This window comes from Merops nubicus, unplaced genomic scaffold (assembly GCF_000691845.1).
Source record: "Merops nubicus isolate BGI_N331 unplaced genomic scaffold, ASM69184v1 scaffold11067, whole genome shotgun sequence".
Classification (NCBI taxonomy): Eukaryota; Metazoa; Chordata; class Aves; order Coraciiformes; family Meropidae; genus Merops; species Merops nubicus.
In genome coordinates, this window is record NW_008622288.1 from 22,724 (window position 1) to 48,102 (window position 25,379).

The window sequence follows — 25,379 nt, forward strand, 5'->3', positions numbered from 1 at the left end:
GACGACAGTTTGTGTCTCCATGTGGAAGACCATCTTTTGCTGGCACAAAATGGGATTATACCATTGCCAGGAGGCAGCTCCACCTTTCCAACTATACCATTGCCAGGAGTCAGTGACAGCTCCTTAATTATTGCTTTTGTCTGTGACGATTTATACTGTGTCTTCTCTGAAAAACATTCAGGAATGATCCTGTGACTTTTATAGTGTCTATACTCGATGTTTGCCACCAACATAAGCAGATGTGTTGTCTTTGTGCATGTAAGTTTGCCATATCTTTGCATCCATTCTCTATCTGTCTATATATATATCTATATGTGCATGTGCAACTGTCTAAACTGGCATGTTGATAACAGAAGGCAAGTTCTCCTCCAGCAGTTGCTGCCTGTTCATGGCTGACATGGCTGTGGTAGTGTCCTCAGCAAAATATATTTAGAAATGTAACCAACTAAATGTAGGTAACAGCCCCCAGGAAGTACATGTAGTTGTGTGTAGTTTCCTACAGTATGATGGCAGTTGTTTTTATTCAGATATGCTGCAGCAAATGCATAGAATCTGTAGAAATAATTTTATACATAAAATCAGTGTAAATAAGGATATTTAACATAAAACTGTTTGTTTTAAGGTAACAGTGTGTTAATGTTTTTGTATACGTGTTTATAAAAATGGACTTTAGAGTTCAAGCCTCATTGATACTAAACACAAGATATTTTGTCTACTGAAGATTACCCAGCGAGCCTTGTGTAGGTTTTAAAAAATACCTGTGGTTTTCAGAGCATTTTGGACACACAAATGTTAAGAAAAGACACTTGGGTAAATCAATAGGTGTTTTACCTGTTCTCTGAGACCGTGTTGTTTAACTGCACGTTTGAGATGCCCATAAGGCAGAAGAGCTCAGTTGGCTGTCTCATGAACTGTTCTTAATGAGCATTATGTTATTTCCCTCTCTCATTTTTCTAGGCTGTTCAATTAACCCCTAGACGATGGTTGAACCTGCAGGAGTACCAAAGCAAAAAAATAATGGCAGACCATGGGGTTGCAGTTCAGAGATTCTTCGTAGCTGATTCTGCAAATGATGCCCTGGAGGCTGCTCAGAGACTAAGTAAGTTGACTGATAATAGGAGGAATCTGCTTCACCAGATAGCAATCTGGAAAATAAATTGCTTTCTAATAAGTTGTACACCATCTTCAAATTGATGCTTATTGAAAATGTTTGAGATATTATGCAGATGATAAATATTTGCTTAATTTCAAATGTGAAATTGTGAAACTGAAAAGAACTTTATAACAGCAATATTTAAAACTTTATTTCTAAAATGCTTTGTATACAGCATGTAATGTGAAGCCTTTAATTAAAGTCATTTATGTAATTTTGGATAATTCAAAATTCAGAATGGCACTGTGAATGGTTGCTGAGAAAAGTTATTTGTTATTGTATACTTGATATCCTTTAAGGGACTGAAGGAAATGACTTGTGTAAGAAGTTATTTTCAAACAAAAATTTGCTCTTTCAAAAAGCAAAGGAAGGAAAAGATTGTGGACTTCACATTTTAGAAGATATTCAGAACCCATTTGGACATAGTCCATGTTAGCTGACCCTGCTTTGAGCTGGTGGGTTGGACTAGATGATCTCCAGAAGTCCTTGCATCCTCAAATGTATGAAAAAATAAGATATGCAGAAAATAATTATATGTGTATATTTGTTCACATGTATGTCTGTCCATATGGAGAGGAGAAATACGGTGAGTTGAGTTACCTCTCATCACAAAAGAATTTGGCTGGGAGACAAGACCATGCTTCTGGAACATCATTTTGTTTCTCTAACAACATCCTCATTTTAGTGTGGTGAACATAAGATCATATGGGTCAGAAATGAATTTATGTAATACTTCTCTCAAAAGGAAATGCACTGAAGTGCATTTGTCACCCAATTCTAACTATGAGAGAAGTTTTCTACTTCTTAAGATTAATAGTGGTTTGTATAGTTTTCCTCTTTTCATTTAGCTTCTGTTAATATATCACACATCAAAATGCCAGAGGCTAGACATTATTGTAGTCTAATTGTGTAGTAACAGGAAGGCTTTTTGTTTTATGCTTTACATAATGCACAAGCCACTTAGTTACATGCATTTCAGTTTGCACACTGGAAAGTAAATTAACATGACTTACTCATATCAAAGATCTCATCAGAACTCAAGTAGCTGAATAGCATTTACATAATGGCTTGCTGAATCTTTATAACTTTATTAAGATTATACATTTCTCAGTAATCAAAACCTTCTCATGACAACCACTATATTTGAAAATATATTTGAAACAAAAACATTAAATGCAACTGTTGTGGTCATTTGGCAGTGTGAAATGAAAAACACTGACACAAAGCAAAGCTCGTAAAATTGGAGAGTTCCCCATGTCTGGATGTCTGAGAAAAAACAAGAAATGCTAATTGTAGCAGTGGCAGGTTTTTCACCAGTCTTACAGTACTTAAACTCTCCTCTTCGTGATTGAACCCATAAATGGATTGGTCTATCCAATAACTATTACTGTTCCTGATCTCTATAACTATTTTGAGGAATAAATCACTCCATCAAAGGCAGTGAATGGCTTCTGTTTTATGATGCCAGATTTGTTTTAGATAACCCTTGTAGTTTGCTTGCTTTTCAAATCACAGAAATAGTGGTTTGGGTTTAGATTTTACTTTCTAATAAAAATTATTTCTCAATGAAACTTTATCAGGAAAATTGTAGGTATTTTAACTAGGCTGGCTTGTTAAAGTGTGAAAATTTTAAGTCAGTGGTACCTTTCTTCATGTTATATAAGTGCATTCAACTCTCCTGCATTACTAGGCATCAAAGAATTCTGATTCATAGTGTGGAAGCTATTTCATGTTGAAATGATTGACACTCCATTGATCCACTAAATAATTAACAACATCCTAGTAGTCATTCTGATAGCATGCTGTTTTTGTACTTTTAACATGTACTTTGAAAACTAAGCATCAAGAACACAAGTTTAGCTGTTGTGGTCGTTGTTCCAGGATTTTGTTGGATTTGTCTTCTTTATGATCCTTCAGACTAGTAGTATCTCTGTCACTCAGGTTTATCTCTACAATTTAATGTGGGCTGCCATCCTCTGAATATGCAACCACACAAAGTCAAAAGTTATGATCAAAACAAAACTCCAGCCTACAGGAGGCACAAAATTTTCCAAATTAAATAACCAATGGAGGCAGCTTTGGGATGTTCTTGATAGACAGGCATCTGCAGTAAAAGATGGTGAAAGAGAGGGGCTAATCACCCCTGCCAAGACCTGCTCAAATATATGGTGTTTTAGATCCTGTATGCCAAGTTGCAGCTGTCCTTAACTTTCACTTATTTAAAAAAGAAAGAATGCTGCCAACATATATTTAAGATAAAAATAAAGTTATCAAAACTTAAAAGTCAAAGGTTCAACATTTTTTTTTGTGAAATAAAGTTCTTGCTGTAACCTTGTCATAATGAATACAAGTGAAACAACTTTCCTTGATAATCTTACAGCATTAAATCACACACATGGGTCTGTGTGTGTGATAAAGGGGTAGAAATTCCTGACATCGATATCTTCACAAAGTCTGGTATTCACATATTGATTTCACCAAATACTACATGCTTGACACAGCTGTCAGTACTGCTGCAGTGCCTGTGGTCACCAATTATGCTATCATTGGTTCTCCTGTTGGTGCATTGGAAAGCAATGGAGTTAAATAATTTTTGCTGCTGTTTTCACTTGTCAGGAAGGTGTTAATGCCTGTGTTCTTGAAGTGGTTTGCCTTCATCCAGTATCAGCAGTTTTGTTGTAGTTTGCTCATTTCCTCTGTTTCTCTCTCTATTTTTATTAATATGTGCACTGAATACCCTGAATGTTAATTTTCTAAAAGATTTTCAAAACCTACCAACAGCACAAAAGGTAGTCTGCATGGAATTTTTAATGGAATTAAAGGATTGTGTTTTTTTTTTTTCCTTCTAAGATAAGAATGACAGATGTGAAGAAAATTAAAATGACATCACTAATATTGACTTCAAAAGAAATGGTACACAATAAGGAATACAGAATTCGGCCCCAAGGAATTCATTGCCTTGTACGTGCTAAGCATTTTTCAGGTGTAACTCGTGTAGAGGAAGTGATATTTGCAGAATACCAAGAAATGCAGTCACAAATGGGGTTGTGTTTCACATTAAAATTCCAAGGTTTTCAGTAGAGGAAGGGAAAGAAAGACGTGTTATTTCACTTGATCTGCCATCTGAAGAAACACAACCTGTAAACAGGTTCTTACACTCCTAGTGCAGCTGTTTAGCAGAACAAAGTGAAATATTTGGGAGCTGAGGTTTTGTGTGAAACCTAAGATCATCTGACTGTTCCTGAATTAAATCAAAGTCTTCTGATCCGATGTGCACTTAATGCAGTAGTGCTGCATACTGGAGTACCAATATAACAAAAAAATCCTTATATCTGCTTTGGTATACCCACACTACAAGAGAGACAGGGAGGTGCTGTAGCACGGACAAAGAACAGCAGCAAAGGTGGTGAAAGTTCTAGAGCATGTCTTATGTGGAGTGGCTGAGGGAGCTGAGGTGGTTGAGCCTGGAGAAAGAAGGCACTGGGGAGACCTTTTTGCTCTCTACAACCACTTGGAAGGAGGCTGGAGGAAGGTACTGGGCACTTCTCCCAAATAACAAATGCTAGGACAAGAGGAAACTGCCTCAAATTGTGCCAGGGGTGGCTTAGGTTGGGCTTTAGGATTAACGATTGGGCTTGATGGTCTTAAAGGTCCTTTCCAACCTAAATGATTCTATGACTATTAGAATGTTCACAGTTTCATTGCTTGTATTGGGCAGATGCACTGTGCATCATTTTTGGGCCATCATTTCCTCCAGCTTTCTTCACTAGAGGCTCTTAAGTCCCCTTCAGCTTGTGCACTCTTCTTTATCTTCTGCCTGATTGAGAAGTTATTAAGGGAACCATCATTTTAAACTAGTAGGTGGACAAGTTCAGAGGTTTATAATTATGCTGGAGGGTGTTACTCTGTACTGTCATTTGGCTCTCTGAATCAGTAGAGAACTTACAGAGGTGGTTGAAAATGCTGACAGTCCTAAATGGATACTGGAAGCTTGGCATGCATTTCTTTTTCTGATTTTTAAGAAAAGAAATGGAGTGCTGCCCGTTGCCACTTAGAGTGTTTTGTTACATTTAGGAATCAGTCAGGTGCAGTGTTCACACTCTATCACAGAGAAATGCAATTGAATTGAGTGCAAAGCTTTTATTCACTCTTTTAAAAAATGTATAACAAAATACAGTCTCTGCATATCCTATTTCTGTTGCCTTATGCATGAAGGAACTCATAAAATTCGGCTCTGGACTAAAGGCATTCTTTTTATATCAGGCTGGAGAGGTAAACATGTATTTTATAAAGAACTGAGGTAGTTTATGGAAGCCTCTTTTCATGAGGTCTTTACCTGTCACCTATTATTCACCATTTTTTATATTATTGAAAGAGTTCTCAGTCATGTGATCTCCAGGCTCCTTTCTATCTCAGCCTGCTGGGTTTTTTTTCCCCTGGCTATGTGTAATTTAGATGGAAGACTGCATTTTCAGATGCTGGTTTAGGTCTCTTGCCTGAAAGTTCATCTCTCCAATACAAGCTGGGAAAACCACTTGAAAGCAATTTCTGTTTAGAAGGGATCAATTTTTGATCTTAAACTTGTTAATGTCCTTCTTGTGTAGATTACGAAGAAATTGTTGACGATAATACTGCCTTCATTTAATCCAGGCTTTCAGGTTAAGAAAAATGAAAAAGTTCCTTGAACCTGATGTTTCTGAGGATATTATTAAATGTGAATTTAGGTTCTTTTTTGTTATACCAGGAAGAGCTTTTCTGTGAGTATCCTGTAGAGACCAGCCCTCAATTGTTGAAGTTGTACTTTAGTAACTTAATTTACTCTTCAGTCTCTGAGTTCGTTGGCTGCTTAGCTGATTGTTTTTTAGTGTCATCACGTGCTTTGCTTACATGATTCAATTCCCTTTTTTCTTCTCTGACAGAATAGGTAGGAGAGGAATTGCCTCCCTGAGCATTTCTGTGATTTCAATATTTATTTCCATTGTATGGTTCACTGTGTTGTTACTTTTCACCTGTGTGTAATGAGTTCTTTCTGAACCCTATGTACTTAGTGGTTAGAACTAGTTATTTTTTAGAACTCCTTGGATTATTCTTCTGTGCATATGTTGAAAAATCACACGTGGCTCAGACAGTGTTCCATGGAGCTGTACGCAAAGAACCTGCTCATTGCTGAGGATCAGCTTTCCCATAAGTCCTCTTATTTTCTCTGACAGCTGTTGTTAAAGTTCCTTAGACTTAAATTATGGTTTTCTGAAACTATCCTTTCAGGCAAAATAATTCTTGAAGTTATTGACTAATATGATTCTATTCTCAAGTGGGTATTTAGAAAACAACATTTTAAATTTAATAGAAAACTAGTGGTGATAAGCTGCCTTTGGACCATGTTCAGCATTATTGAGCATGAGTAGTTCTCTGCTCTTTTTAGCAGGTTTTCAATTAATGGATTTTGCCTTGCCTGAGTGGTCAAATCTAAGACTAGAGGGAATCTGCATTTTCCTGCAACTTCTCAAAAATATGAGATACCTGTTTATAATCTCTTATTCACAGTCTTTGTAGGCCCCCCTTGAATGAATCCATTTTAAAGCTCCACAAAATTTGCCAGTCTGTGATTTTAATCTTTTTGTCTGTTGTTCACATTCCTATTATTTTAGAACCCTTTACTCCTTGTACCCATTTTTTCCTGTTTCTTTCTAGCATTTTCCACCTTATGAGTTCTGATTGAGAAAAGCCTCTTTTTGTGCTTAGCAGTCATTTATATCTTACCCTGCTTAAATACTTAGCAGTTGTGTACTGCTAAAAGACACTGTTCATGTGCATCCTTTATTTTGCTGCTTGCTGAAGTGCTTTGAGCAAAGACCACTATTTGCTTGATACAGTGGTCATAGAAAGTAATGTTTTTGTGTATGATCAGAAGAAAATGATTGTCTACAGTTCAAATAATATTTTTTTTCTACTTGAAATGGTTTGATTTTTTTTTTGAAAAAAATTCCAAATGTAATTGTTGTGCCAGAAATGAAAAAAAAAGTAATCTCACTCTTGCCTGATAAATGGAGAAAATAATAAACTAGAGTAAAAGCTATGAAGGTAACACCTTGTTTGTTACAGTTATTTAAAGCAGTATTTAGTGAGAGGCTTAATAATCAATATGTGGGTGATCCAATTTGTTTACCCCATCTTCTGAATGAAAAAATCAGCCCCAGAAAATCAGAGGAAAGTTGTTTACAGGTTGTGTTCACTGAAACCTGCTTTACTAAGGATTTTGTTGGCAGGTTGTGGCAAGTTTGCTGTGATAGCCACAGTGCAAAGCTGGAGGGTAGTACCTGTTTGATAGTGGTGCTTTACATGGATGTTCTTCCTTTGCTCTCAGATTGCTTTTAGATGGTTTATCTGTCTTGGAAGCTAAACCACACAGAGGCACACTGAAGGTGGAATTAGGGTTCCCATTTGAGGATTTCATACACAATGGCAGTTGGCACTGCTGTGCAGCAGGACCTTTCTCCCTGGATGTGAGCCCTGAATTACTGCTGCTTTCTCCTCTTTGTGTACAGGTTTTGTTTGGTTGATTTTGAATCTTGTAATCCCTGCTTGTTCCTCTTCCCCCTTGCTTCCCTCCTTCCTCTGTGTGTTGTGATAAGAAACTTTATTTCACAGAGGCTGCTGAGAAGTGGCAAAATTTTAAGTGCAGCAGTATTTAAGCAGTGCATCATCCTTGGTAAGCCCTGCAAGGGATCTCTCACTCAGCTTGATTCTCCCTCTTCAGCTTAGCATCAGTTTTCCATATAAGCCTTTGGCACCTGTGTGAAAAATTGGGCAGCTAACACCACACACTTTGCTGACAGTGACTACATGTGTTGCGTGGTGTGTGCCCAAAAACATGGGCAGAAAAACTTCCAGCTTCCCTAACTGTGATTTTGAGTTTTATTCTTTTTGAAACAAGATTAATAAAGATTTTGTCAAAGCTTACCACTGGGTGTTGCGTTGTTTCAAGCTGAACCTTTCCAGGTTAAATTACAAATTGTTGCTTTTTTAATGTTTTAGATATGGAAATTCTTCGAAGGACCTTCTGTCTTGTGAGGAATTACAGAAATGGTGAATTTTAAAGGCATTCTTATGAAAAATCTGTTTTGTTTTTCTTATCTCTTCCCTTTGTTAGAAAATTACATGCTGACTGTCAGTCAGTAAATGCAAGCTTGAGATTGCTTACAATAGTTGGATATTTTATAACCATTCTTTGTCACCAAATGTCTTCATATTCAATAGATTTATAGTAATATGAGTAATGGCTGGAGGGCTAACAAATCAAAATCTCATTTCGGATGTTTGACACTAATGTTGTGCTGACTTATTGTTCTCTTTGTTGGATTTCTGATCAAATTACCAAAATAGCTACTTGGAAGTAACAACACAAAGTAAAAAATACTCTAGAAATGGGGTACTGAATTTTATATTCGCTGTGTGCCATAGAAAGCAGTCATTTACAAATTTCAGTTCTGTTAAATATATTAGTGGATTTTTGTTTATAAAAGAAAGAGGTGACAGGAGCCATAGCTCTTGATTCAGGAATTTTTACAGGTGATAAAAATTGCAAAATTTCAGGAGGAAGGTACAAGATGACTGCTGGTATTTATTCCAGACTTGTCACACCATATTTTGTAGTTCTTCAAGGTACTTTTGCAGCTGCAAAACAATAACCAGATGCGTAATTCAGAAGCAGCTGCATGAAATTTTCATTTTTTTATGCATAAAATCAGAACCATTAGACACTTTATGTGTAAGGTATGAAACACTAAACAACATTGTTTTCTCTGCAGTACTAGCAGCTGTGTAAAGGAGTGAAATCACACCTTCTGCACTCTCTAGATGCCCATCTGCTTCTAAATATTTGGGGGCTGATTACTGTAACCAAATTTATTTCTTTTCTTGTTTTTGTTTTTCCTTGTTGGTTACTCTGGCTTGTGTTGGAATGTATGTAATAAAGTATTTGCTTTGGTTTTAGTTCGTAAAACCTGCTTGTAAAAAAATACATCTTATTTGTGACACTAAATAATCTTTTCTTTTTTTTTTTTTTTTTTCCCCCGACATAGACTTGTAGCTGTGCTATTTATCTGGATGCCACAGTGTATCCCCTACTGGGCATGTCTGTTCCTGGTGGAGGATAAACAAGTTGTTCTGTTTTTTAGGATTCTGCCATCACTTGACTGCATGGGTTTCAAGGCACCACCAAATCAAAGTTTTTCATTTTTTATAAACTACAGTACTGTCAAAAGAAATGCCAGCTTGTTTGAGCAATCATGGAGTTGACACTTGTATTTTAGCAAACTACAGGGGACTAGGTATAAAATACTGGTCCAGAAACCACATCTCACTTTTCACTTGAGAATTCTTACTTCCTGTGAAGCCTGATGTGTGTTTTCATTTATGAAAGAAATCCATGTGTTGGAAGTTATGATAGCTTAGCACATTTTGGATGACAAATACTAGCACGAGACATTTTAGGTACCAATTTTGAAATAGGGTTCATTAGATAGAAACTTGAAATGAGATGACAAAGCTGCTGAGGTTGTTGAGTCTGCCCTAAGTATGCATACTGTGTCTGCATCTTTATGTGATCAGTCTCAGTGTGTAACCCCCTGTGTAAGGGTGTCAAATACAGAATTGATGCTTGTGTCTGTAAAATGTGGGGTAAACTTTTTAATGGAAGTCCTAATAGCAAATTAATGTTGAATTGAATTAGTATAAAATATAAGAGCAGAACGATGGCAGTCTAGAGATGAGGGTAGTTTCTAGTTAGCCAGTTGTGTGCAGTATCTGTTAGGTCCTTACTAGCAAAACTCTTTCATGTGGTCACTGGTTTGGTACTAATTTCTTCAAATAGATCTATAATATGAAAATTTTTATCCTTGAAACTGATTTTGAGGCTACAGTTTAATCTGCAAAGGGGGGCAAATATGACATTAGTTCTGGTTACCCTCTTATAGCTCCTAAATGTATGGACAGACCTTTTGTTCTGTTGTCAGGCCTCAGATAACTGGCACAGTAAAGAACAGGAGGAGCTGAGCTAGATTTAGAGAGAGTAAAACTGGGAAAACACAGTGAAGTTTTGAGTAGTGATGAGTTCCTTCAAATTAATAGTTAAATTATGCTGAAAAAAACCTGCTCTTACTCAGCTACTTTAATTGAATTCTGAATGATTGTCCATCTTTTACCATTTCTTTTGTTAAAAACAACAGTTCTGGTTATTGCCCTGCTTTGATGCTGTTGTAATTTCCCTCATCTCACCACGTGTCCCCCAGGTGACACAGGGTACAGCAGGAAGGTGCTACTGTTAGATAACCACTATTTGTATATAATTCAGTTGGGGAAGTTGTGGGGTTTTTTTTTAATCTGTCCATTGTTTCTGTTAGATTTGTTATACGTTTTGTCTTTATGGAATAGGTGGTGAATTAGGATGAGCTGTGGTTGATGTGTAAGGATATTAGCTTGTACAATTGCTGTAAAACACCTGGTTTTGAACCAAGCCAGGAATTGTCTCTTACAGCTGGCCATTCAACGTGTATAAAGCTCAGAGAACACCCAGCATACAGCCTCCAGATGGTGATTCCCTTCCCCTCTTTGCCTCCCTCAGCCTCCTCCAGTCTGTGAAGTAATCTTAAGGTATTTTGCAAAGGTTAGTATGACTTGCAAGACCTTGTTTTATCTTTAAATATGGGAGCAGTTTACAAGCTGCTATTCAGAACAGATCACCAGTTAAGCAGTGTGATCATAAGAGGCTGTGATTTTGTTTTAATTTTTTTTTTTTGACATAGTCTCTACCTAAAATGATGGAGCAGTTTTTGAAGCTGAGGATGTCCTGACATTTCGTTAATCTGCTACTTCATATTTGAGAAAGTGCTGTGAATTTAAAATATGTTTATCTACATTTCTTCAAATATTTGCAGTTTAAGAAAAGTAAAATATTTCAACACACTTATGAATATGAAATGTGTCTTTGTAACCCTGCTGGATTCAATTGGGAGATATTATCTGACTTCCTGCATCACAGTCTATTTTAAATGAGGCTCTAACCCTTGAGAATGTCATCATGAAAAACATTTAGTGACAATCATGTTCAGGTTAGTTCCAGAAGTTAGCTATGCCCTTATTTTAAGTGATTTTTGTGTTATTAAGAAAAATGTGAAGTTGACAGTTTTACCTCTATGTGCTGTACTCTACCCTGTCCTACAGTTAAAGTCAGCTATTGTTTCTTGCGTCATTGTGAGGGAGAACATTTTTCTTGCACCTCCCCTGGGCTTCGTTGGACTGCTCACCCGAGTAAGATAAATAGGAGTAAACTTCAGGCTATAAATCTTAAATATATTTATTGTTCTAAATGCTTAAGAACAGCCCTGGGACTTTAGCAGGAAGAAGAAGGGAAGGCAGCCATGAAAAGTTTTACTATATAAATAGTTAACAATATAAAGTCACTGGGGAGATTCACCATTACTGCACTGCACTCCCCTCTGCTCCCTTCCAAACCGTAGCCCTCTGTTCCTCCTGTTATTCATTTATGTATTTTGGTAGTAGCTTTCCTAATCTTAGTGTGAGTCTTGTGCTTCACTGAAGATTATTGTTGTAATAATACTGATAACTGTGTTTGCAGGTCCAACAGCCCCTCTTGTTACCACGGATAAATCTTTTATGCAGGTTTTTGTTTCAGCTCATTAAATGTTCAGTGTGGCCGATTCTCTTATTGGCCTTTCCACATCTTACCTTCTGTATAATAACAGCTTTTGTTTTGGGTATGTTGAAATAGCAGTGGAGCAAGAGAGACTTGAGATTGATTACTGCAATTTAACTTAGAAAAAAAATGCTCTTTAAAATTTTTTCCCCCCTATGAATGCAGGCTTATACCTCATGCCATGAAGTAACTTGCCATTGAAATATTGTGATTAATGTGTGATATAAATAACTTGCTTATTTTTATCTTTTGAGTGACATTCCTGTTTGAAGTGCACATGCAGATAGTATTTAGTTGTTTCTTTGATTCGTAGGAAACTTAGATGCTTAAAGATGCTTTTGTATTGAGAAGTTATTTTACAGTTTTGAGATAAAAAAAAAATCTTGTATTTTCATAACTTATATTGTCAGTTTTCAAAATGACACTCCTGTGTCTTTAGAGTTTGTTCAGCTTTGTGCCTGTTTTCACAGTTTTAATGTTACATGTTCTGGTTTACGACTGTTCTGTACATCGAGATTTTGCCATTTAGTATCCTGTAAACGGTGCTGTGTGTGCACTGCCATGGAATGTAGTAAGGAAGCAACAAAATAAACCAGTCAATTTAAACACTAGAGAGATCTTTAAGGGCGAAGTTCAGAGGTAATTTAACAGGAGTTGCATATTGCTGAGGATGTCTACATGGTGTAACACTTGTCGGTTGTGCAAAAAGGAATGCAATTAGTGCAGTTAACAGCAGGTACAGCAATGTTAATGATATGTTCTCTTGTCTCTCTATGAATTGTTTTAGCTATTTAGATCCCTCTTCTTTTGCATCTTATTAGGCAAATTATATCACAAGAGACTTTCTGAGAGTTAACTGTGACCATTATTTACACAGATGTAATTTATACTGCCTCAGAAATAAGTTCTGAACTTGACCTCAAAGTGAGAAGGTTGGCACGAAAGAGATGGCAGAAACATGCAAAACATCGCCCAAAAATTTTGCCTTTTAACAAAAAATGGCCCTATTTTATACCTGGCATTTCACTGAAATCTGGAACTATTCTCTGCAGCATAAAGAAAAGTGATAGTCTACTGTAGCATTCTTTTCAGCAGTTACTTATTCTAAGTTGTAAACCAGGCAGACATGGTTAAGTGACTCGGCACAGGTTCTGAAAAGCAGATTTTCTGATGTGCTAAAGCAACTTGCTGACCTTAAGTTAATGAAGTATTAATATTAACCAATTCTTAACAGTTGTTGGTATGTCAGAGGGAGCATCTGCCTTTGAGGATTCATGAGAGGAGCCACTGTGACAGTGCTTAGGTCACATATTTGTCACGTAAATAGCAGACTAGCTGAACCTGCAAACTCAGCTGGACTGTGGTTGTAAAGCTGGTGTACACGTGTGATCATCTGGTGCTGACAAGTTCAACACAGATGTGATTCACAGTCCTGCTCACCTGAAGCTGAGAAGTTGCTCAACAGCACTGTGCATAGAGAATGTGAACATTTGGGATGTATCTTCTCACCTGTTACATCAGTCCCTTTGTAGAACTTAAATCAGCTCCATGTTTTCTTTCTTTGCAAACACAGTTGCTGGTTGTTCCAACTTTAAATTTTTACCCAGAAAAATTCTCTTTATATGCAAGTAGTTGAGAAAGCTCCAAATTCCACAGTTTGATATGACTGCTCACTTGTGATGTTTAGACTGTGCAATTTCATTAAAATATGTAGTATTCAAGTTCCAGGCACACTATCTACCTGCAGAGTCCCCCCAGAGCTCATCTTGCAATAAGCCTAAGTAAGCTTTGCTGATTATTTCAACATCATACTGAGGTGCATCTTTCTCTGTAAATGCTGACTGCCAAACCCAGAGCTAATGCCTCCCAACTGCTTCTACACTCCTTTTTTCCTAGGCTAATTTAATTTTACGAAAACTGAAAAACATGAAGTCTTAATTGTAGTGTGTATCTTGGCTGCTGAGGTAGCAACTGGAGCTTGAGATGTAGATGCTAAGCTGATAGAACTGGTGATTAGGATGTTTGTATTCGCCTCAAAGGAAAAGGAAGAGTCTACTCAGGGCAGGCTGTTGCCTGAAGAAGGTATGTAGGCTTCTAAGTAACCAGTTCAACACTTCCAATAATTGAGACTCGTGCCATGTGCCTGGCATATGGAAGTGTATGTAGTGCTCTCTGCCTTTTAACCAACTAAATAGTGCCTTATTGGATACCAGAATTTTGTTGTCTTATGTATCCCTCCCCCTCTTTGCAGTTTCTAATAAAGATAATTGTACATCTGAAGGATGTTTGTATTCATCAATTTTGTATTCTTTGGATTGAAACTTCCAGTGGTTGCCCTCACTACAGACTGTTCAGTCATAATTAGAATTGCTAGCAGCAGGCTGTAAGCTTTTACAGTTTTCAGAGCCTCAGAATTGAGGCTTGTCAGACTTCCTCTGTCTGAACTCTTCTTGACCTGCTTGCAAATTTGATTTACTTGGTTTAGCTGTAACAGTGTTTTTTATAATTGACCAGGTATCTGTGGCTAATTTGGTTTACTTTCATCTTTCTGTGATGGCACTGGGGTGTTATGACTAGTATAATGATGCAGTATAGAGAAATACAGCCCTGGCTTTGAGAAGTGGAGGCCTAGGGTGTGCTGTAGCACAGTACAGCCGTGGGGTGATGAGAGACAGAGCACACACTTGATGCTGGAGATCCCACAGCTATGAATAACTCCCTGATGTCAGGCAAAGAAGTGCAGATCACAAGCAGATTGAGAGTTCTAGCATTAACGTGGAGAACAATGACCTGGTATCTAAATATCCATAAAGGGCACTGTACACGGTGTATTCAGATGACCTTGGACTAGTGGAAAAAAGAGAGCAATTTTTCAAAGTGGATCCTAGAGTGAGGATGGGGAAACCACCAAAATGAACATCATATTCCTCCCAACAAAGGACTCCAGATGGTGCTGACTTGCTCTAACGGACCTAGACCAGGATGAAATTGTCCATCTTAGGCCCCAGAAGAGCACAGGAAGGATGAGCATAACACCAGGAAAAAGGGCAGAAATTAGGAAATAGTTGTATGACAATTTCAACTACATTATTATTGAAATTTTTTCACATATAGGTATTCTTTCTTGTTCCATAACAAGTAAATCTGCAATAAAAAATATTTTATTAGATTGTTAGGTTTATGGTTATACTTAAAATATATTCTTGGCTGTATATGTCTCTGAATATGTAAATTGTGCTTTTTCTTTGCTCTTAAACAAGGTTTTGGGTGAAACATTGCTGGTAGGAGAGATTTATGCAAACACCTAACACGTATGGCTGCTGCTTCCTTGAAGCTCAGCTTCTGTAACTCTATAAGGTTCGTGACGTTTGTGCTTGTCTGCAGGAGGCCAATATTTAGGATTTTTAAACACATCCTCCCCTTTTTTAATGAAACTTCAGTCAGTACATTGTGAGCGTTCCCTGCTTGAAAATAACTTTTTTATATATATATATTTAATATAGAACAAAAGGATTCTTTTGTATATCAAGAAAGAAACAGGCTTATGTGCAGGAATGGAGGAGCTTAAATAAAACATTGTCCTTTTTCTACTTTAGTTCAACTGGGAAAATCAATTTTTGGTGCTTCAACTGCAAAGAAAGATCAAAAGGAAAAACTGACAATCTAAACAAAGGGCAAGGTGATGTGGGCTGCTTGCACTCCTGCTCCCTGGTGTGCTTCATACAGGCACTTTTCCAAGCAGAATACACTTATAGAAGAATCAAGGGTATTTTTATTTTTTTTCATTTGAATCAACAATATTGGCAGTAAAAGTGACCTGAATACAGAAGTAAAATAATACTACTTTATATTAATTTTGTGGAGTTCTTTGATACTAATATAGGCAACAGTTCTCAGATGTATCCGGTTCCTCACTGCAGACTACTTAGGTTTTAAAGAATTGTCATTGATTTCACTTTGCTAGAACTGGCCCAAGCTATCACTTTTTCTCCTTTTAAGCACGTTACGTAATGCAAGAGAAAAGCAATTCAGTCCAGTGTACAGTTAGACTACTTTTATTCTTGCTTAAATGCCTTGCTGGATACATATTTGAATTTCCTTATAAAACTTAATTTCAGTCGCTGTGGAGGGAAACTTTATAGAGATTGGGTTTTCTGCTTTGTATTGAATCGTATTTTTACCTTTAATAGATAAATGTGATTTATTTTTATAGGCTTGTATTTACAAGAGGAGGAGATTAAAGTGTCAGCAAGATAAACAGAAGGGAGGAGTGTGAAAACTTTAAAACACAAACAAAAACAACAAAAATGCAAAACTAGTTGGCAGACCTTTTATGCAGTGTATTCATTATCTTTGTGTAAATGTAGAAAGAATGACAAGAATGACAAAAGTATTTGACTTCAGTATATTTCCATGTTTTGGAGAGAATTGTTGTGTAGGCATCACTTTTGTAATCATACAAAATGTTAATTAAGTGGATGCTATAAGTATAAAAAATAAACAGGCTGTGTCTGACACGAGGTGCATCTTTGCAGGAAAATATTTTTGTATCTGTGTTTTTTATCATTATATTTGGGTCTCTACCCATGCAGGCAGAATGCATTTACATTTGGGACTCTGGCATGTCTTGGCTTGGTAGAGATGCAAATAGCTAGCTACAGAATGCTCATTTCAAATACAGATGGTCTGAAGTTTTGAAACCAGCAATTGTAGCTGGCAGCTCTGGGATATTTTGAAGAGTCTGGTGTTTTCAGGGAAGGGTACTCTGCACCATAGCATTTGAAAAACAGAACCTTTAGAAAATGCTTCCAAATGATTGTCACAAATGACTAGTGATTTATAAAGCTTAGGCCTGTGATTTTTGATTGAGACTTCCTCAAGTACTGAGAAACTCCAAGGCCTCCTCCTTCAAGTCAGGTATGTCCAAGGAGAGCTTTGAAAGCAAATCCACTGATTGCAGACTTTAAGTTTGGGTGCCTGTGTAACAGTTTTGCAATGCTTGTGTCAGCATTACATAAACAATAAAAATCTGGCTGTGTGTGATTGATGTAGATTTTGAGCCACTTCAAACTACTTTCAGCTTGTTTATTATGTAGTTAAATCTTAACTTCTGGTGATAAACAGTGTTCTGAACTAGGTGAATGATAAGAATCCATGTAGAAAAATGATGATAGTAGTAATGAAATGTGCCCATTTTCTAACTGTGCTCATTTGCAAGTTTTTTCTTTGTGTAACAGGATAGTTCCTGGGAGATGTCAGCAGAAAACTGGCACCTCTACTCGCTCAGCCTGTGGTGCCACAATGAGTGATGTGGCATTGGAGTACTTGACCACTTAACTTTACCACTCCAGTCAGGAGAGCAGAAATTCACTGTAGTGCTCTGCTGAAGGTAGTTTCACACTTCATTTTCTATTTTACCTCTTCTGCTTCTTCTTTCATTAGGCTAGGACAGTTGAGAGCTTTATGAAAAGTTTATTGCATGGAGCACACATGACTAATATGGGTGGCCAAGGTCAGAGCCTCAGATGTCTTGTTTTCTCTATCAACACCTTTTCTGCACTGCTGGCTGAAGCTTTTCTCTAGAGCTGCACCATACAGGGCTATGAAACAACCCACTCCTAGGGGAAATTATTTTGCAAGATGGTTCTGGTTCATCACAGATACTCTTCTCTTGCTGCCAGGTCCCTTGTCCCTCTGCAGTTTTCCTAGCTTACAAGCACACTGACAGTGCTTTGCCCTGTGGATGGTAGACCCTTATGCTTTTTTCTCTCTTTTGGTTTGGCTTTTTGGGATCTCATACAGGCTGCCTTGAAAGGGTGGAACATTTCATTTTAACACAGGCCATTGTTCTGTGTCATACCAGAGTCTTGTTTAAATCTGTTTGCCTTCTAATAATGTTCCCTGTGCTGAAAACCCAGGAAATTATTGATATTTTAACTTTGCAGCAGGCTGCAAGCAAGTAGGACCTAACCTCAATTTAGTTGCCACTGTTTAAGAATTCCTTTAGCAAATTCAGTCTTGATTCTGTGAAAGTCAGATGAGATAATGTCAGAATAGCAGTTTGGTGTCAGTCAATTGAAAGAAAAGGCATTGTAGATGTTCAGTTTCAGATCAGTGGTAATAAAGTAAAAGAAAATTATTTTGTATGTTATCTGATTTAATTTCTCACGTATCCAATCTGCTTGGCTTGAAAACTCCAGTCCAGCGGCTGTGCATCTCATTTACTTTGAAGAAAAATCTGTTGCTATCAGAACAGCTACGTTTCTGACAAGTTGAAAAAGTCTTCCCTTGTGAAACAATAGAAATTTGTATATACAAGGAAGAAAGATAGTGTTAAAAAAAGAAAGTGCCAAAAAAGAGAATAAGGGATGGTTTAGATTCATGTAGATTTGTTTAGGACACATGCTATAGATAGATAGTATTTGGGGGGGATTTGGAACACCATGAGTATGGATGATAATTCCTTTTATGTCCTTAATTTAAATGAAATCAATGATTGCTCTTAGAAATCTCCCTTTGGAATAAATGACTCAATACCAAGGCATGCAATTTTAGTAGCAACATTTTGTCAGTATTTTAGCAGGTAGAAGTGCTGTTTTTCAGTCTTTGCTGGGAATTAAAACATTGATGAGGTTTATAATGTCACTAATATACAGACTAACCTTTGTCCTCTTACCATCTGGGTTTTTAAAGCTATAACCATTTTTTATTTTTATTGTGGAATTGTTAGAAGTCAACCACTGTGATTGTAATACTCTTTTAAGTTTGGGACTGTATTAACAACCAAAAAGAGTGTTACTGATTCCAGCTTTGCACTGTAAACAGACAATACAGGAGCTGAATTCTTTTCCCTCTATCCCCAGCCAGATATCTCATTACAGTAAGACTTATGAAAAGAAGTGCAAAGGTCCATATCCAGAACTAATCAGATCACAAATTCAAGTCTTAAAAGTACCTTGTAGGATGCACACTTTCCCATGGTTTTATTGGATAGGTCAATCTTGAATTAAGAAACATGGTTGTTTCATTGCATAGCCTTAATGAGCTAATTAGTTACAGGCCTCTTAACATCTTCAGGAAATACTTAAATCTATCCCCCGTTAATTGCTGAAAATGTGTACTCATGTGGGGTTACTTAGAAAAGAAAATTGTTGTCCTCTTTCAGACTTTATTTTCTCTAGGAAAACATGGTATTTTAGTTTTAAATACCCAGAGAACTTTTAAAAAGCAATATGAAACGGAAAAGGACCAATGGTTTTGACCAGCTTTCAGATTGTGTCCCATTAAATGGTTGGAGCTCTTTTCTTGTGAGGAAGCACCTGCAGAGAGCTGTTTTGCACCCAGATTGGTGACTGGCAGGTTCATGACTGAGGGGTAAGATAGAGCAGTAACTATTGCAGGTTGGTGAGATGTGTTAGACCTACTGCCTGGTAATATGTTGTGGAAATGCTGATTTGGGGAAGAGACCATTACACTGGCAAGCAAAGTTGTTGAGCATTCTGCTCTCTTTTAATAGCTAAATTCATAAGGTGTGTGTACATATATATAGATATATATATTTCATAATATCTGTCCTAAGAGACCTGTGAAATTCTTGGGTATGTATCCTTCTTGCTAAGTGCTTTTAGGTTTTATTGGCACTAACTGAGGTTACAGGCCTGGCACTAAATTCTGTATTTATTTATGGAAACAGCAGTCAAGTTGAGCTGTTTTTAAATAAACATAAAAGACAGCAGTTTCCCCCTCCCCTTTTGTCCCCTCACTCACTGTAATTTTCATATTCTGTAATTTAAAACATGCAAACTCCATTTTAAGCTTTAGATTAATTCAATCTTTATGCTGGTAGATCTGCATATATGTGTGTATATATAGAAGTTGTACAGAGATGTTAAAGGGGGAAATATTCCTGTGAATATGAATTTGAATGGATGTTAGATTTTCTTCTCTTCGGCTTATCTTCAGTGGAGTCTTCCCACAGAAGATGAATTTGACAAAATCACACTCTTGAGAATTGACAGGTGATAGTGCACAGTATTTTTGAATGCAAGAATTCTGCAGATTTAAAGAGAGGTGTATTTTGAAAGGGGTACAGTGCCCATGACTTTAAAATAGTCCATTGATGCTGAAGTTCTAATGTATTTTCCTCCTAATGCTTTTTGGTTGGCAAGTCCTCTTGTTAATACTATCCTCAGAAGATGTGCAGATGATAAGAATCACATCTATCACAAGTGAATATGCTGACATCTAACTGTGCTAGAGATGAATGTCATTTTCTAGGTACTCAAGGCCAGTGCATGCTCTGCTCAACTGGATTCTTACGCCAGGCAATAAAATACCTCTGCCCATCAGTTTGGCTTCCAGGCGTGGGCAGCAGTAAGAGCAGTTATCCAAGGTGCTTCCAAGGAAACTTCTCGCCTTGTGTATGTTTTATTCCAAAGAAAGTCTAGTGAGGCAGGTAGCCTTGTTATCTGTGTTGTACAGTAAGAGACTTTTTAAGAGTTTATCTAACTTCAGGTACTCAGGCTGGACTCCTGGATCTAATTGCTCTACAATCAGGACATACACAAGACATAATAAAAGGCAGGAAGGAAGGTGACTGTAGGGGATCATTTAGACCAGCAGCTTAAGTGTCATTTACTTGGAGCAGGGTAATTTCCCAATTGCAGCTGCATGCCTGTGTTGGATAGTGTGAGTCTTACTCACTGAAAAGTGTTAAGATCCTGTAGTAAGTTGACAGGCCCCCAGATCCCAGCCCAGTCTCTGACACATGGACCTGATTTCTCTGACTGGCAGAGCTCTGCAGATACTTAGGGCTGGGTAGGAACAAAACTGTTAACAAGTGCATGCAGTAGGTGGAGGATTAATTGCAACATCCAGAGGCTAGCTTGGACCAGAAATGTGTGAATGGGGAAAAGGCTGGGGAAGTGTTTGGAGCTTCCTGGACATATGCAGACATTCCAGAGCTTCATGTCATTGCAACCATATGTATTTCTGTGGTGTTTTTTTTAGTGCCTGAAGATAAGAAAATAACATTTAATTGTTATTTATGAAGCACCATATGGCTCTCTGCAATTTTGGCTTCTCATGGAATGAGGAAAATGAAATTAATTGGAAATCACACTCAGAAATCTATTATTAAGTTAATAGAGCTAACAGCTTGTCCAGTGTCCTCATGCAGAGCATGTTGTAGCTGCATATAATAACAAGCAACTCTTTATAAATCCAGAAGGAAAACTAAGGGGTAAAGAGAGGCCAAGACAAGAAGAGAAGCTGCATACATTGGTACAGTGAATGGTCATGAATGGTTTGTCTAACAAGCTACTGGTTAAAATCAAGGATGTACCATGTATTTTGACCACTAAATCGTTAATATTTCCTTAGAAGTTAATTAAAGGTTCATCTCAGCAGCCAAAAGGCTGTTGTGCAGGTTTTTTACTTTCACCTTCCTTGTATGGTCCACCCAAGTTGTTGCAAGGTTGTGTCTATTTAATGGCTTGTGTTCAAGGAGTAGAGGTTACAACTCAAAGCTCCAGTTTTCCTCCCTTAGGCTCTCCTAATATGCAGTGAGTCTTCAGAGCTGAATCTGTAAAGATTGGATTATCTTGCTTCTACCAAACAGTCAAAATTAAAGACTTTTAATACAATGTTGTTAAAAAGAATAAATCGCCAAGATGAAAGACTGTAAAGATTACAAAGCTCTGAAAAGCACATTGTGACTTTTTTTTCCCCCTTATCTGGAACATTCCCTAAATTGCCTTTCACCGACGTTTCTGAAAAGTGTTTGCAGATGGTGTGATATTAAGAAAAATATCACAGAACAAAAAAAGAAATCTAGAAAAAAATATCTACAGGAAGTTACTTTTCTTAGTTATTTTTCTGCTAATTAGTATTGGCAGGGATGCATTGTTAGGGACGAGTTCTGAATGGTTTTATGTTGGATGTCTGGATGTACTGCATGCGTGTGAGGGAACTGTCTGAGTTGCTTAACTTTAGGAAGCTGTAAGAAGGATATTGTTCAGGTAATAAATATTTGACACTTGATTGTCTAAACAAAACTTTTTGGCTTGAAATCTAAATTCACCAGTGTATAACTGACCAGTGAGATATCATTTTATAGTAGAATTACATCTGTAATATTGATTTAAATATTAACAGATTCTTATAATGGGTCTTCTCTTAACCTTCTTCCAATATTAAATTACTTTGGAAATTGCTTCTATTTCACATATGTAATCAGTAAATAACAATAAGAGAAGGATGATAGTGCATCCTCTGCCTTGTTAGTTGTGCTTAGTGTATTACTAGTATTATCTGACATTTAATAAACAGGTGTGCTTACCATAGATAAAACTTCGTCTGCCTACAGTATTTAATATTTACCAGTTGCTAAAGGGCTAAAATGTTTCTTTTTTTTTTTCATACTGCTTAATGCATTATGGTTTTTTATTCAATAAAAAACTAGATACCATGAAAAATGACATCTGTGCTCTTTAGAAGGATTTTAAGGAAACTGCAGGAAAATATATCCAGGAATAAATATGATTGTTATTCTGGTTACAGTGTTTCTATGTTTTAAATAGGTACTTCTGCACTTATTTTTATATTTATATTCCATTATCACTTGTCATCTTTAAACCTTTGTGTGGTGAACTTTCTCTGTGTGTTTCAAAGTTGGATAACTATTTTCTAGACCTGGAGCTCTGGAAATGAATGATTTTTTTCCCAGAAGTCTCCAATTAGTTAACCTCCACTTGACAGCAATGAAACATTAGAACCAATTCAGATAGGTATTTTGTTTTGTTTTTTCTTCTTGGGTTTCTCTTTCTAGTCTGGGTGAAATTCCTTGCTGCTCCAGATGGCCAGAGCCATCCATACCTGTTCATCACTTAAGGCCCACTTAAATCTGGAAAAACCTTAAATGTCATGTAGCCTTGTGCAAGCCCTCTGCCCAGCATCTCTGTTACTAGGTTTTACTTCTCCATCTGGATTTTACATCTGCTATCAGATGTCTGTTAGAAGCCATGCTGGGAAAAGATTGTTTCTCTAAAATGAGATAGTGTTTTCTTTCATTGTGCAGTCTGATACTCTTTTCTTCTTCAAACAGAAAATACCTCAGCAAATGAGCCTACGTTTGAGTGGTAACTACTGTGTTCTTAAAAATGTCATATTTTAAGTATGTAGTTCCTAACTATAAGTAGTTCTTTTTAGTGTACAGAAGGTGGAGTGGCTGGGGGGAGTATTCTTGGGGGGCATTTGGTCTTTGGGTGCCTTTTTTTTTTTTTTTTTTTTTTTGGGGAGGGGGGTATTTGGGGGTTCGATGGCTTTTTGGGCCAAGGGGTAGCAAATCAGTGTCATTTTTCACTCTTGCCTCAAAAAGAGGACCAGGGATCAAGCTGATTGTGTGTTCAGCCACTGTGATATGCTCCAAATCTCTTGTAGCTTTGCCCTCTGTTTTAACACTTAGTTTTGAAGGATCTGGCTGGGTATAGCAGGCCTGTATGTAAAGACCATGCTCAGCAAAGGGCTCATGATCAAGTCTGTTCTTGAACACTGTTCCCCTGCAACATTTATTAAGTTATGTATTTGTTAACACTTTGTAAGTAATGGTGGTAACGTTGCAGTTCTCTTGGCTCTCTGTGTATTTACTTACTTTTTTCCATGTAAATTCCCTGGTTTCTTGCATAGGTTTCTTATTTTGTGTTCCATGTTTGAAAATATCTTCTAATACAATGACTTTTTTATGCCCTAAAAGTGAATTATGACAAAACTGATGTGCGTTCCTTGGGTTTTTGTATGCTGCACACAGATTTTTCATAATTATCTCTGCAGTTCAATAATGGATAAAAGAATTACACTCAGTTGGAGAAGACTTTTTGTCTTTTGTGCCTTGCACATAATCACAAAGAATGAAGTTTTGAAAGTGTTCCAGGAAAACAGGTGTGTGTATTGTTGGAGCTAGGGGCGAGAACAGTGTTTGTTCTTAACGACTGCTTGACTTCAACACTACAGATTGCATAAAGCCTGTTCTCTGAATTGCATTAAAACAAATGGTGTTATGGTATTCAATCAAGAATTTAGGACACAACTGAAGTGCCTGAGTCTGCTAACTTTAAAATATGTTTACTTCGGGGGGAGGGGAGGGAAAATTTTCAAAATATTTGACAAAGAAAACTTGAAATCCCTGTAAGCTTTATAAGTTAAAAATGCAAAGAAAACTGTCAATATGCTCATTACACTATAACTTTTTTTTTTTTAGTTTAGGGAAGAGGGAAGGGTGGAGAGAAATGACTTGCTGAAACCCTGGTAAAAAGTCAAATTTTTTATGAGAATAGTTTCAGAAAGCAAGTCTTGTGATACATCTGTCTATTTTATAAGTAAAACAGATCTACTGAACGACATGGTTTTTGCATGCCTAAATTTCACAGTGCATACTAGGAATGCATCCTGGGAACCTTCCATGGTGGTGTCAGGTAATAAGGCTCATGAGTAATACACAAGGAGAAGTTCCTTTACTTGCTTTTAGTCTCTTACAGTGAAATCCTTGGAAGAGGAGAAAAATGATACTGACTTGGGCATAACATGCAGAATAATATGAAGTCTAGAAATTGCATGAATGAAACTGGTGGGAATAATGACAGAAGAACACTGTACCAGTTTGCATAAGTTTTTCCATTTTATTCAGTATTTTTTGTGCAACATGTTGCAGGATGCCAGGCTGACATTGCAGGCTACAGAAAGTATTTTGCTCACTCGTCAGTAGACTTCAGTGCTCTTCCACCAAATGAAGAGCTTCTTCCTCTCCTGATTGAGCTTTCAAACCATGTTCCTCTTGAATTTGTAAGTAAATACGAAAAATAGTAGTTTTTCTAAACCATGTGTCTATTACAGAGGAAATATATGTAAAAATAATGACAATGCTAGGTTTAAAAAGAAACTGTTAAAGGCTGGAAAGTATCAGAAATAACATATCCTGTGAAGTTTTAAACAAGTGCATACAATGAACAATTTTAACAGGAGAACTATTTTTTTTGATCCCTGCCTCAGTGTCCCTGTTTTTCATGCATTGTAGTGCTGCTGCTGGATCTAGTGAGGCTCTGTTTGGCATATAAGTAATTTATCAAGTTTAACTTAAATGTAGGACATGTGAACACTTGATTACTTTTACTCTGAGAAGGTTCAAGAGTGCAATATTAAGACTGAGCTTTAGCTTAGCTGATTTTATCTAGCTTTAAAATTTTTATCACTGGTGAAGTGTGTGGTAATGGTTATAAAAGCAATTAATAACAGTAGCGACATAATCAAGAGACTGACTAATTTATCATTATAGATTTTAATGAGGCTTATAATCTAGCAATAAATATACAATATATTCAAAAGTATGGAGTTGTAAAAGGGATGGTTTATTTAGCTTCAGTTCTAAATTATTCTGAAAACCAAAGGTAGAAGCTAAGCATGTAAGAATGTAATTCTTTTTGGTGTTGGGGAGCAGAAGAATGAAAATAACAGAGGAAG

The 25,379-nt window shown here is 36.9% G+C and overlaps 1 protein-coding gene across 1 annotated transcript in view; it reads left to right on the forward strand.

Annotated features, from left to right (window-relative positions):
- Positions 1-957: 957 nt before the first annotated feature.
- Positions 958-25,379, forward strand: part of SUCLG2 (succinate-CoA ligase, GDP-forming, beta subunit) — a gene marked incomplete at both ends in the record, with an annotated part of 39,898 nt that continues 15,476 nt past the window's right edge. The window contains one exon of the mRNA XM_008944732.1: positions 958-1,099. Within this exon, the coding sequence (XP_008942980.1) occupies positions 958-1,099 (142 nt within the window). The remainder of the gene's footprint in view (positions 1,100-25,379) is intronic.